A 12,589-nucleotide genomic window follows, 5' to 3' on the forward strand; every position below is an offset into this window, starting at 1 on the left:
CTACAAAGCCATAGTAACCAAAACAGCATGATACTGGCACAAAAACAGACACACAGATAAGTGGAACAGAACCAAGAGCCCAGAAATAAACCCACACATTTACAGACAGCTAATATTCGACAAGGGAGCCAAGAGCATACGATGGAGAAAGGAGAGTCTCTTCAATAAATGGTGTTGGGAAAACTGGACAGCCACATGCAAAAGAATGAAAGTAGACCATTTCGTTACACCACACACAAAAATCAACTCAAAATGGATTAAAGACTTGAATGTAAGACTCGAAACCATGAAAATTCTAGAAGAAAACATAGGCAGTACACTCTTTGACATTGGTCTTAGCAGCATACTTTCAAGTCCCATGTCTGACCAGGCAAGGGAAACAAAAGAAAAAATGAACAAATGGGACTATATCAAACTAAAAAGCTTCTGTACAGCAAAGGAAACCATCAACAAAACCAAAAGACAACCTAAGAATTGGGAGAAGATATTTGCAAACCATATATCAGATAAGGGGTTAATATCCAAAATATACAAAGAACTCATACAGCTCAACAAAAAAGACCCAACAACCCAATTAAAAAATGGGCAAAAGATCTGAACAGAGATTTGTCCAAAGAAGATATACAGATGGCCATCAGGCATATGAAAAGACATTCAACATCATTAGCTATCAGGGAAATGCAAATCAAAACTACAACGAGACATCAACTCACTCTGGTCAGAAGGGCCATAATTAACAAGACAGGAAACAACAAGTGTTGGAGAGGATGTGGAGAGAAGGGAACCCTTGCACACTGCTGTTGGGAGTGCAAACTGGTGCAGCCACTATGGAAAGCAGTATGGAGTATCCTCAGAAAATTAAGAATAGATCTACCATATGATCCAGCTATTCCACTGCTGGGTATTTATCCAAAGAACTTGAAAATGCAAAGGCATAAAGATACTTGCACCCCTATGTTCATTGCAGCATTATACACAATAGCCAAGACTTAGAAGCAACCTAGGTGCCCATCAAGGGATGAATGGATAAAGAAGATGTGGTATACATACACAATGGAATACTACTCAGCCATAAGAAATTATGAAATCTGGCCATTTGTGACAACATAGATGGACCTTGAGGGTATTACAGTGAGAGAAATAAGTCAGAGGGAGAAAGTCAAATACTGTATGATCTCACTCATAAGTAGAAGACAAAAACAACGACAAACAAACACACAGCCTTGGAGAACAGATTGGTGGTTACCATGGGGGAAGAAGGGGAGAGGGAAAAGGGGTGATTAGGCTCACATGTGAGGGGATGGACTATAATTAGTTTTTGGGTGGTGAACATGATGTAATCTACACATAATTCGAAATATATTATGATGCACATCCTAAAGCTATATAATGTTATAACCCAATGTTACTGCAATTAAAAAAATAAAATAAAATAAATATATCGATAATCATTTTAAATGTGAATGGCCTAAGTACATTAGTTAAAAGACAGAGACTGTCAGAGTTAATAAATAAACTAGCCCATGTGTTGTCTACAAGTAGCTCACTTTAAACAGAAAGATAAGAAAGACTAAAAATAAAGGGATGGAGAAAGATATATCATGCTAACACTAATCAAAGTAAAGCTGGAGAAGCTATATTAATTGGAGACAAAGCAAACTTCAGACTAAGGAAAATTATCAGGGATAAAAAGAGCATTACATAATGATAAAAGGGTCAATATCCTAGAAAACATAATAATTCTTAATAAGTATGCACCTAACAACAGAGTAACAAAATACTTGAGGCAAAACCTGATAGAACTGCAAGGAGAAACAGACAAATCTATTATATTTGCAGTTTTCAATCCCATCTATCAGTAATTGACAGATCCAGCAGACTGAAAATCCATAATAATATAGTTGAACTGAGTAGCACCATCAACCAACTGGGTCCAATTGACGTTTATAGCTTACTCCACCCAACAACAGCAGAATATACATTCTTCTCAAGTTTACATGGAACATTCACCAAGATATACCATATTCTGGCCCATCAAACATACCTTTAAAAATTTAAAAGAATAGAAATCATATGAAATACTCTCTCAAATCACAATATATTTGAACTTTATTACTCTAATTAAAAAACTAGACAAAAATATAAGAAAGGAAAACTACAGATCAATATCTTTCATGAATAAGATGCAAAAATCCTCAACAAAATATTATCAAATTGAATCCCACGATGTATAAAAATAATTATAAACCATGACCAAATGGGATTTGTTCCAGATATGCAATGCTGGTTCATTATTCAAAAATCAATTAATGTAATCCATCACATCAACAGACTGGAAAAAAATCATATGATCAATCAGAAATGTAGGAAAATCATCTGAAAAAATCCAAAACCCATTCATGATAAAACTCTCAGTAAACTAAGAATAGTGGGGAACTTCCTCAATTTGATAAAGAACATCTACAAAGAAACCAACAGATAACATCACACTTAATGGTAAGAAATGAAATGCTTTCTCTCTAAGATCAGGAATAAGTCAAGGATATTCCTTCTCACCACTCCTACCCAACATCACACTGGAAGTCCTAGCTAATGTAATAAGACGAAAAAGGAAATAAAAGGTGCATACATTGAGAAATGTAAATAAAACTATTTTTGTTGAACAACAACAAAATTCCTGAAACTCTAAGCTATTAAAGCAAGGTTGCCAGATACAGGTTAATATACAAAAGTCAATTGCTTTCCTATATATCAACAATTAACAAGTGGAATTTGAAATTAAGCACAATACCATTTATATTAGCACCAAAAAATGAAATAATTAAGTATAAATCTAACAAAATAAATACAAAAGATACATGAGGAAAACAAATACTCTGATGTAAGGATCTAAAAAAATCTAAAGATCTAAACAAATCTAAGATCTAAAGAAAATCAAAAATCTAAACAAATCTAAGATCTAATGGAGGGATATTCTATGTATATGGATAGGAAGACTAAATATTGTTAAGATGTCAGTTCTTTCCAACTTGATTCAATGCAATCCCAATCAAAATTACAACAAACTGTTTCGTGGATATTAACAAATCAATTCTAAAGTTCATATGAAAAGGCAAAATACTCAGATTAACCAACACAATGTTGAAGAGAAAACAAGGCCAGAAAACTGATGCTACTCAACTTCAAGACTTCTTATAAACCTAAAGAAATCAAGGCAATGTGCTATTGATGAAAGAGTAGATCAACTGTAACAGAATAGAGAGATATAGCCCCACACAAATACAGTCAATGATCTTTGACAAAAAAGCAAAGGCAATTCAAGAGACAATAGTCTTTTCAACAAATGGTACTGGAACAACCGGACAGCCACTTGCAAAAAAATAAAAAGAATCTAGACACAAACATTACACCAAAAATTAACTCAGAATGAATCAGAGACCTATATGTAAAACGCAAAACTATGACTCTCTTAGAAGACAACATACGTGACTCTAAGTTTGGTGATGACTTCTTAGATAAAACACCAAAAACATAATCCTTGAAAAGAAATTGACGTTTGACTTCATTAAATTTTTTTTAAAAAACTGCTCTCAGAAAGATACCATTAAGAGAATGATAATATAAGCCACAGGCTGGAAGAAAATATTTGCAGAACATATATCTGATAGTGAACAGTTATCCCAAATATACAAAGAACACTTAAAACTTAACAGTTAGAAAACAAATAACCCAATTACAACATGGGCAAAAATCTGAACAGATACTTTACCAAAGAAGTCATACAGAGGGCAAACAAGCACATGAAAAGATGTTCAACATATAGGTCATCAGGAAGTTGTGAATTAAAACAGGAATAAGATACCACTAAATACTTATTAGAATGGGTCAAACCCCAAATACTGAAAACAAATTCTATCAGGCATGTGGAGCAATGGGAACTCTGATTCACTGCTGGTGGGAATGCAAAATGCTACAGCTATTGGAAGATGGTTTGGCAGTTTCTTACAAGTCGTGCTTCTAGCTAATTGCTAAATAATAAAGAAACTGTTGGGCTTTTCTTGTGGTTTAGGATTATTATGAAAAAATTACTGAGACCATACAGGCATCATGAACTTCTCTCTGAATTATTTACAAAAGACTGTGCAAATATGAGAAGAAAGCAAGCTAGCTGTATTATTATCAGACAAAATAAACATTAAGGCAAAAAAGCATTTTTAGAGATAAAGAGTGTACTTTCACAGAGACAAAGTCTTAGTTTACCAGGTGAATATAACAAGTATAAATTTGTATACATTTAATAATATAGTTTACAAATACATAAACTGATCTGGCAAAACTACCAGGAAGTTGAGAGAAATCTGTAATAACAGTGAAAGAATTTAAGATACACTTCTTAGTAACACAGAATAAACAGACAGAACTTCAATGAAATTAAATAATTGAATAACACAATAAATACATTTCATCTAACGTATACAAAAGACATGATTGAACATTCACAAATCTAAGAACAAAGTTTTCTGCTCACTTTAATTAAAAGTAAACCAATGATATTGAAATTATCATACTTACTACTTAGTGTTTCCATTTTGACAGCTCCAAGCTTCTTAGTTTGAGATTGGCTTTTTGACAATGCTACTTTATCCTCCGGTAAAAGATTTTCATCTAATACCTCTTCCACTGCAAGAAAGATGTTTCTAATCCATTAAATAGAGAACTGGATTTACTGAAAAAACTCTGTAACTCAATTATGTCAAATGTCAATTATCCAGGAATATTTTCTCTTTTACTTTGAAACAATATAATCAAATACCACATTGTTAAGATACTTAATTATACAGTGAGTACATGAAGTGTAGAAATAATGGGAGTATTTTCAAGAGAATAGTTTTATAAATTATTCATATTTTACGACTAAATTCAATATATAGAAATAAACAATCAGTAGTTGAATTTAACATAACTTTCTCACAAATGACAGAATAAACAGAATTTCAATGAAATTAAGAAGGCATAAACAACATAATTCATCAATGTGATATAATGGAGAACATAAATACACACACATACATGTTATATATATTATGCACATAAGTACTTATATGTACATGATACAGTATATAGCATTTATTTATATGATTGAACTAAAGAAATTTAATTAAAAATTATTATACAATAGTTTCAGTCATTATACTTACTACTAAGCCCCAATTTTCTGGCAGTTTCAAGTGTCTTAATTTGAGATTTTTTTTTAGATAAAAACTTTATCTTCAGGTAAAAGATTTTCATCTATCTCATCTATTTTCTCAGCTACAAGAATAGAGGCTTTTAATCCAATAAAAAGTAAAACAGCTGGATTATGAATCCTCTGGACTATTAATATATACCAAGAACCACTCAAGGTTTCCTTCCAGTATTCTAACAGTTTAAATAAATAAACACAATTTAAACAAATGATCAAACAACTCCCTTTCCCCAAAAAAGTCTGAAAAAATTCTAGTGCATTTTCAAAACAGTCAATGAAATTAAGTGTAAAAATGATCGAGATGCTTTCCTAAAAGTACGTGGAGACACTCCTATTACCTCGTGCATCCATTTAGAAAGTGGTGACCAGACTTTACTGTACCATGGTATTTACATTTTAAAAATATTTCAAAACATTTTCTAACATATATGATTGATTTAAAAGTTAGACTGATTAAAAAGTAATAATTCCAAAATAAAGAAAGGAAATAGAAAGAAACCTGGATCAAGTAGGAACAATAGAAAGCATATAAAAAAAGAAATATTTAAATCCAAACATATCAATATGTATAATAATTGTAAATGGATTACATGTTATAGGGCTCGACAAAGACAGTCACACTGGATTTATCAACAATTTAACTGTAACCTATTTATAAGAGACACCACTAAATTATAAGAATACAGAAAATTCAAAAGTAAATAGGTGATGAAAAATATGCCATGCAAATACTAACCAAAATAAATATGCAGTAGTGTGTCAATGTCAGACAAATAGGATTTTAGTCAAAAGACCTTACTGGAGACAGAATAAGATGGTACTTTTCATAAAAAGAAAATTTTGAGTTTATAAAGAATATCTAACATTTTTATTTTTTATGCACGTAACAACATAGACAGTGTAAGGAAAATGGACAGTATAAGGAATATACAAGAAGAAATAGATAAATCTGCAATCATGTGGGAGAATTCAAAATACGCCTCTCCATAATTGATAAAACAAATAAAATTCTAGGAACTCAAGAGGTAGGAAATTTAAATAATACAAAAATTTGACTTAGATGTCTGTAAGCTGGTAGTAGAATACACATTCATGAACAAAATAAAAAGTTTTGCTTAAATCAATTAAAATTCTAAATAATTTATTATTCATAATTATATTTACTGCTGAGTCTTTTCTTTCTAGCAATTCCGAGTGTCAGACAAAAGATTTTCATCTAATGCCTCATCCACTCTCTGGGGTTCAGGAAGAAAGTCTCCTAAAAGCACTAAATAGAGAAGTAGATCTGAGGAGAACCTCTAGGTTTACGATGTACGTTAATTATCCAACAACATCTTACATCATTTTTTAATGATATAAGCAAATTGCTGTCTAGTTGAAATACAAACATCATGTGAATAGATTTTTCACTTGTATATATAAGCAGTCTTGTTACTTTTTAGATATACAGAAGTATTAAATATATTTAATTTAGAAATATTATTGTTACTGACATTATAAATACTCATATATTTAAAATTATTCTTTAGTTTCCTTAGAGTATTTACACTTTAGAATTAAGTTTAAAATTTTTAGTATCAAATATGGCTAAGGAAAATATATGTAATATAAAAAATATAAAGAAAAAAGAGTAAAAGAAACATACCACAAGGGAAAAATAGAAAGAGCCAGAAAATGGTGTTAATACACCTAAAAATATCAATAATTAGATTATATGTGATTACGGGAGCTAATTAAAAGACAAAGATCAGGCTAAATTTCAAAACATGTACAATTGTAAGTTTCTTACAAGAGATACAGCAAAACCGTAAAGATACGGGAAAATTAAAGTCCAGGATAGAAAAAAATGCATCATGCAAACATCAACCAGAAGAAAGTTTGTGGAGCTACAGTAATAGCAGATAAGGTAGTTTTAAAGGAAAATAAACAAATAAAAACTATAAAAATGATGAAGTGGGTCTCTTCCTTAGGACAAAATGTTCTGCCCCCAAGAATATTATCAATTTTAAATTTATGTGCATATAAATAATAAATCATAAGATATAGATCAAAATATGAGATTTAACATATCTAACTCAGTAATTATAAAACAAACAGATAAATCATCAATAAAAATCTAAAGTGTGATGGGAAAAATTACCAAAGAAGCATATGATTGAAGAAATATTCACAAACCAAAAACAATGTTCTGAATTTAATCAAAAGTAATTTATAAGATTTATATTTAATTACTTACCATGGAGATTCTTCTCTCTGGTAGCTCCAAATTTCTTAGTTTGAGATTGGTTTCTTGAAAATAAAACTTCCTCCTCAGGAAACAGATTTTCAACTGATATCATATTATTTTTTTGGTTTTCAGGAGGAAATGCTAAGTAGAAAATGCATAAGTATAATGTAACCTTGATATGCCACATAATCATCAAATTTTCTTCCCACACAAGTGAAATGAGAAAAATCTTGTGAATAGTTTTCATGAGTGTGTGTGGAAACAGTCTTGTTACTTACTAATTATTGACCACTCAAATAACAACCAAAAATAATCATTAATTTTGCTTTTGTTCTCTAATTATCTTAGGATATTTACACTTTAGATCATAGTGTAGAATTTCTATAAAATATATGCTCAAATACATATTCATGAACCAAAAAAAAAGATCTTTTAATGAGTTTAAAGTTTCCTATAATTACTATACTTACTATTGCGTCTTTCTCCTCTGGAAATTATTTGTTTCTTTACTTCCATTTGGAGATTTGACACTGAATCTTGCTTCAAAAATATAAGATTTTCATCTTGTTCTCCCATATAAGCTATGTAAAGAGATGTATTTAGTCCACTAAATGGAAAAACAGATCTATTGTGAAATATCTAGATTTCAAATTTATAACAAGTGTACAGTAGCATTTTCTCTCATTTTTATAAAATCATAACTAATTTATTATACTGCCAGATCTGTCTTTGAAATGGGTGATATCGAAGCTCTCTCATTATTTAATAAATATTCCTAAGCAACAAATATATTTTATATTGGTCTTCAGGTTTCATCAATTAGTTATACTTTAGATTAATACATAATAATAGATCAAGCAATGAAAATGCATATCCACAAGATTAGTCATTACAGCCTTATTTGTAATTGCAAAATATGGAAAACCATCTAAATGTTCAAGCATAGGAGATTGGTTATAAACTGACACATATACCACAGCTATGGTATTGGTATAGTGTCAGTGATGCTATAATGATAGATAATGATGTATATATACACACATATATACATGTATGTATATATATATATACACAGAAATACGGTACAAATGGTGAGACATTCCCCTCCCACTTGCATTGATACATCTGATGCTTGCCTGATGTCATTTCGTTGGAAAATGAAACATTGGTTGAAACATTGGTGGAGTCAATGCCCTTTCATGTTTAGACTCTTTCTTATTTTATTGCACTAAGTGAATAAAGACTTAATTGTTACTTTCAGTTTAGTTTGTTCCCTTAATTGCCACCTGGTGGTTTCCTCTCGGTGGCAAAGGGTGGCAGGCAAGGTGGCTCAATTAAGCACACTGTCTTTCTGGAAAAGCAGAAAGCATGAAGATCCCCCAGATCATTGTTGGGAGATGCTAGAGAAGTCTACAGGGCTTCTTGGAGGAATACTAACTGGTCATTTGCAAGAGTCTGAGGGTTCAGCAATGTACTCTGCTAGCCATATCAATGAGTCTCAGGAAGTGCTATCTCAGGAATGCCATGGAACACTCTTGGAAAGTGCCAGCGGATTGTTTATGTAAGCTTTTTGGTTTTAAGGTCCTTCTCTTTCGTTTAATGGTCCTTTCCTCTAGCCCCAGACTCCCTGGCCAAAATGCCTGGTGGGTCAAATTAGAGATCCAACAGAGGGGCTCTATAAACTCTAGGGAAGCAATTCCTTGGCCACTGCTATTGTCCTCTGATGATAAAAATAAAAATTGCCACATACTTTGCAAGCTACATTACACCCAATGATTGTTGTTAGCTCTAATGAGGTCCCAGACAATGATAGACAGCCTATGACATAGCAAGTTAATGAGACTTGTGGTTTAATTAAATGAATATAGAACTCTTTGGAATTGCTTTTCCCAGTGACCTAAAGAGACCTTAAAGGCTTGAGTAGTTCACTTGCATGATGAAGGAGGTAGTCTTCTTAAACTTAGTGAGGGACAACGGCACTTTGTGGGGTGCATCACTATGGTACCCCTCCTTCAGAATGTCTCGACAGAAGAAAGTTTGATCAAGGAGAAAGAAGGAAGAGGGGAGATGAGAGGCAAACCCTGAGATGCCCTCCTTCCTCAGCTGTGTACTATTCGTACTCTGATAGCTTTGGCATGAACCTACCAATAACATCGTATTTGGATCACCAGTGCAGAGGCCATAGCAGCCCTGTGAACCATGCTGGTGGTCCCTTGGTTCTACAATAATGAGTAAGAACAGTAGATAAAACAGTTAACCAGCTCAGATGTCTAGGTTTTTTCATGTTACTCCTGCTGGTTATCAAACACAATCAAACTTCTTCATAAGGTCAGGTGATAATATTCTGCAACAAAACCCAGAATGTAACAGACATATTTTGGGACATGGAAAAAACAGTTACTGCCCAGACAGTAAAGACTGACTGGCAGAGAGAGCGATATAAAGTGTAATCATGCTCTCTCTTCTGGATGATGCTTCTAGAGACGCTCTTAGAGTCTCTGTGAGTCTGGTTATTCAACAGTGGTTCTCAAAGAAGAGGTTGATGACCAAGTATTGGGCCATGGGGGCTACAAAAGATAGTCCCCCTAGGGTCTGCATGTTAATGACCCCTATGATTTATAAAACTGTTATTCCCTCTGCCCCTCGCTATGAATTTGGAGATGAATAGATGACCACCTCCATCTTTTACTGAGAACGCTCAGCTTTCAATGACTAACAAGACCAGGAGTTAGATCAGGTTCTTATATCCCCAGTAGGAACCAAAAGTTGTATTCCAGGGTGAGCGTTCAATGGGGAGGTGGGAGAGAATTACATTTCCAGGCCTTTTGGATACTAGTGCAGATGTGACCGTGACCCACATACCCCAGCACTAAAATGATGGGGAAACAAATAATGCTTTCTGGTTTTGGGTCTGAGGTCACTACCAATGGGACCCTTTCCTAGACCCAACTATAGATGGGTGTCTTTGGCCAAATACAAACTCCATTCTTAAGGCATCCACTACTGAATGATTATTGGTATAGATGTATTATTTAGGTGAACACCTGCTCACCTTTGCCCACAAGCCCTGAAAAAAATTGCTCCAGTTAGGGCTATTTTAGTGGGCTGTGTAGAAGACCATAAACCTACCAGACTAGCAGCTCCTAGTGCTGTTATTTCTCAAAAACAATAGCAACTGCCTGGAGTGAAAAAGAAAGAACTGCCTTCATTGCCAAGTTTGAAGATAACAAAGTTCTCCATGAGACTAATTCTCCACTCAATAGCCCTATCTGACATGTGGCCTCAGAATCACAGAGTCTCAATGGATTATTGGCAGCTCAATGCTGTAGTACAGCCCTGGGCACTGGCAGTATCTGACTTAGTGACTGTCACAGAGGCTGTTGCTCAAGGTAAAGGAACTTGGTGTACAACAACTGACATCTCAAACTCTTTTTTCAGCATCACTGTCCATGCAGATAATTAGGATCAGTTTACTCTTATATGAAATGGGTTGCAATATACCATTAATGTCCTTCCACAAGTCCACCTAAACTCTCTATTTGTCATCATTTGGTAGGGTAAGACCTAGAAAAAGTCCTGCTGCTGGAGGGAACACTAGCTTCCCACTATATTGAAAACATCTTCCTGGTGGCCCCAGACAAGAACACTACCCAACAAGGATTAGTCACGCTGCAGACACACATGGAGCAAAATGACTGAGCCATTAACACAGAATGGGTATAAGGACCTATCACCCAAGTAAAGTTCCTGAGCATGATCTGCAAAGGAATTCTGCAAACATCTCATTCTAGAGGAGATGATTGCCAATATTTGGTTTTCTCAATCCCCCCAAATAAAAAAGAGACCCAGCAATTGGTGAGACTTTTCTGGTACTGGCACTTTCCATACAGGGAACTTGATGGCACCCATCTATGAGGTTACCAAGAAGACCTCACCTTAGTGTGGCGCCAAATTAACAGAATATCCTTGGAGGGGACCCTCTGACAAGGCTTTCAGGCTGCCCTTCCCCTAAGCCTCTCTGATTTCTATCTGTTCAAGTTACAGATCTCAATAACTTCTCAGTTTATCATTGGAGCCTACGGCAGAAAGACACTGCTACAGATCAAAAGTGCCCACTGGGCATAATCTCCTGGAACCTGTAATCTTCCAGAGTTAGCTGAAAAGTACACATCCCTTCAGATTCTATTGGCCAATTACGGGGCCTTGGTGGATACTGAGTACATATTCTATGGCTGTGAAATAATCTTATAACTATAAATTCCAACCAGAAGGTATTAACACTTTTGCTTTTGTTCTCTTGTTATCTCAGGGTATTTGTACTTTAGGCCAGAGTGTAAAATTTCTATAAAATATATGGTTAAATATATATTCATAAACCAAAGAAAAAAGATCTTCTGATGAGTTTAAAATAATTTAAAGTTATTCAAAATTATTATACTTACTGTGGCGCCTTCCCCTTCTGGAAGTTATTTGTTTCTCTACTTGCTTTTGGAGTTTTGACACTGAATCTTGAGGCTCAATCATAAGGTTTTCGTCTGGTACTCCAAAATGAGCTACATAAAGAGATGCATTTAGTCTACCAAATGGGAAAACAGATCTACTGTGAAAACTCTAGATTTCAAATTTGTAGCAAGTGTACAGCAGCATTTTCTCTCATTTTTATAGTTATAAATAAATTTCCATTTAGATCTGATACAAAAATGATAAGAAAAATTTTAATGGGTGCTATTGAAACTGTCTCACAATCTAAAAAATATTCTGAGGCATCAAATATATTTCATATCAATCTCTACTTTTGGGTTATTTATACATTAGGTTCATACATAACAGACCAAACAATGAAAATGTATATGCACAATGTTATTCATTACAGTATTATTTGTAATTGCAAAATATTTCAAACCACCTAAATGTTTAAGAAGAGGATATTGATTTAATAGATAAGGTACATACTATAAATTATGGTGTACTATAAACCATGGTATATAATGTGGTACAAAATGCTTTTCACATTTATGTAAAAATAATGAAGAAGATTTCTATAAACTGATATGCAAGGATTTCTAAGAGATAATGTTAAGTCTAAAATATCTAAAAAAAGAGTTTCTAGTATGCTG

General features: G+C 33.5%; 1 protein-coding gene across 1 annotated transcript in view; it reads right to left on the minus strand.

Moving 5' to 3' along the window:
- The window catches only part of CCDC7 (coiled-coil domain containing 7), a 485,718-nt gene that overhangs the window by 134,488 nt on the left and 338,641 nt on the right, over positions 1-12,589 (minus strand). The window contains exons 26-28 of the mRNA XM_046679053.1: positions 11,915-12,025; positions 7,943-8,053; positions 7,482-7,613 (exon numbers count right to left, since the gene is read on the minus strand). Of these exons, the coding sequence (XP_046535009.1) occupies positions 7,482-7,613; positions 7,943-8,053; positions 11,915-12,025 (354 nt within the window). The remainder of the gene's footprint in view (positions 1-7,481; positions 7,614-7,942; positions 8,054-11,914; positions 12,026-12,589) is intronic.

The sequence above is a fragment of the Equus quagga genome, chromosome 12 (genome assembly GCF_021613505.1).
Source record: "Equus quagga isolate Etosha38 chromosome 12, UCLA_HA_Equagga_1.0, whole genome shotgun sequence".
Classification (NCBI taxonomy): domain Eukaryota; kingdom Metazoa; phylum Chordata; class Mammalia; order Perissodactyla; family Equidae; genus Equus; species Equus quagga.